The 2,167-nt window shown below is 43.2% G+C and overlaps 1 protein-coding gene across 1 annotated transcript; it reads left to right on the top strand.

Annotated features, from left to right (window-relative positions):
• The first annotated feature begins 565 nt into the window (after positions 1-565).
• Positions 566-1,216, top strand: LOC149079882 (uncharacterized). Its single transcript, XM_089239940.1, has 2 exons — positions 566-791; positions 876-1,216. The coding sequence occupies exons 1-2, from the start codon at positions 566-568 to the stop codon at positions 1,214-1,216; spliced, it is 567 nt and encodes a 188-aa protein (XP_089096066.1).
• The last annotated feature ends 951 nt before the right edge of the window (positions 1,217-2,167 follow it).

Genomic DNA, 2,167 nt, shown 5'->3' with positions numbered 1-2,167 from the left:
GAACTCCTCCTCTTCTCTTTTTTTTTCTCTCTCTCCCGTTGGAGCTGAGCGATAGCGGAAGAAAATGCTCAAGTTTCTAGGATTGGACTTCGACTACCTCCGAATCCAATGTACAACTATGGATTCAACAGTGCTTTTCAACTAAGTGGAATCACTAATGATGACACGAAGTATGCAGCCCTGAGGTCTCTTCCTTGGACGGAGAATGCCTGTCTTACGTCTCGGATCTGATATTAAATCCTCCGGCAATCAACCGTTATCAAGCCTTGTCAGATCGCCTCATAAAGGAGTTCGCCGCGACGGAACATCAAAAAGTCAAGGAACTTTTGAACGAGCTACAGCTGGGTGATCAAAAGCCAAGTCAACTGCTGCGAAAGATGAAAGAACTCTCCAGCAACAAAGTTACTGACGAGTTCTTGCGATGTGGATGCAACGCTTACCGCAAAATATTCAAGCAGTGTTATCGGTTTTCAATGAGCCATTAGATCAGCTTGCTATCCTTGCCGACAAACCGGATATCATTGGCCCACTGCCCATTTCTGGTGGATATTAGTATTGCTTAACAATGTTAGACCGGTTTTCACGATGGCCAGAAGCGGTACCTCTCCGCGACATTACAGCAACCACGGTAGCTGCAGCTTTTCTTTCCACCTGGATTCCTCGATACGGCACACCTTTCACAGTAACAACTGATCAAGGTCGTCAATTCGAATCGCAGTTATTCCGAGATCTTACCAAATTCCTCGGAGCAAAACGGGTGAGGACAACTGGATACCATCCACAAGCAAACGGTATGTTGGAAAAATGGCATCGCCCTCTCAAAGCCGCGTTGAAATGCAACCAAACCCATAAATGAACTGAAGCATTACCTACAGTTCTACTCGGTCTTCGGTGCTCTCTGAAACAAGATTTGGGGTGCACACCTGCAGAACTACTATACGGAGAAACGTTACGATTACCTGGTGAATTTTTCCAAGCACGAGCTAATTCCAACCGGACCGACGAAGTGTTCAACGTGGACATAAGAGGAAAAACTGTGTCAGTGTCAGTCGATCGGCTTAAACCGGCATTTCTCACGAATCCGACTTTGGAGCCGGTGCCCGTATCTCCAGACGTACCAACTGCAGTTCCGACTGACAGACTCACAATTGATTCTGCTGATCAAGTCAGAACCACTCGTTCTGGACGTACTGTTCACTTTCCAGATCGTCTATAGTGCTCGTGATCACTGATGCTACTCCATTACGCGATCACCTCTTACTACTCGTGATCACTGGGGAGGGAGTGTGTGGTGACTCATGCAGACGACCGCTCAAGAGTCGGGGTCAACAACGACCTCGAGAGTGTCACGTGATCCCGGGTACTGGAGACGACCGTCTAAAAAGCAGCAGCAGCAGAGAGAGTCACTGCACACGAAAGCGTGAGGTTCGAAATTTCTATGTCTGTCTTTCCTTTTTATTAACCAAGATAATTATTATGTGTCGTCGTAATAAATGTTCATTCCGAAGCAGTGGCTCTGTGTGGTGGCTCCGCAGTATAAAGGATCTTGCTTCTAGATGAGAGTTGAAGACCCTGGGTAAGACAGGGGAGCCACGAGAAAAAAATATGGTTCAAAGGGAGCCACGGGTAAAGAAAGGTTAAGAAACACTGATATAGTCTCACCCAGGGAACTTCGATCTACGACCCAATCTTTGAGATTCGATTATTTGGTGAGATGTTTTCGCGGACTATATATATTTTCAAAAAAAAATACGTCACTTTTTAAAAACATTCAATGAATTCATGAATATATAACACTGATAATCACAGACCTTGGAAAACTTCCAATGCCATTTGAAAAAATCAATTCCTCGAACCGGTTTTACTGATGAAAATTTTGAAAAATTATTATAAATACTTTGAAAAATTTAATATAATTTATATTCTTTTCGGAACCCGCGTATAAATTTCCGAAATTTTCGATGCTAGAATCTTCGGAATTTTCATTTGGAATTTTTCCATTTCGAAGTGATCATGCCCTTCTCGTGTGATATTCACAATTTTATTGGATTCGTTGGGGATTTATGAAATTACAGTCGAATCCCGTTTTAACGAATACCGTTATAGCGAAAATCTCGTTTTAACGAACAGTTTTCTAATCCCCCAAATAAGTTTACATAGGAACAAT

Source organism: Pholcus phalangioides, unplaced genomic scaffold, assembly GCF_987345545.1.
Source record: "Pholcus phalangioides strain wild (caught in Gottingen) unplaced genomic scaffold, Ppha-v1.0 ptg000012l_1, whole genome shotgun sequence".
Taxonomy (NCBI): Eukaryota; Metazoa; Arthropoda; class Arachnida; order Araneae; family Pholcidae; genus Pholcus; species Pholcus phalangioides.
Note: the sequence above shows the minus strand (reverse complement) of the source record. Positions and strands in the feature narration are given on the sequence as shown.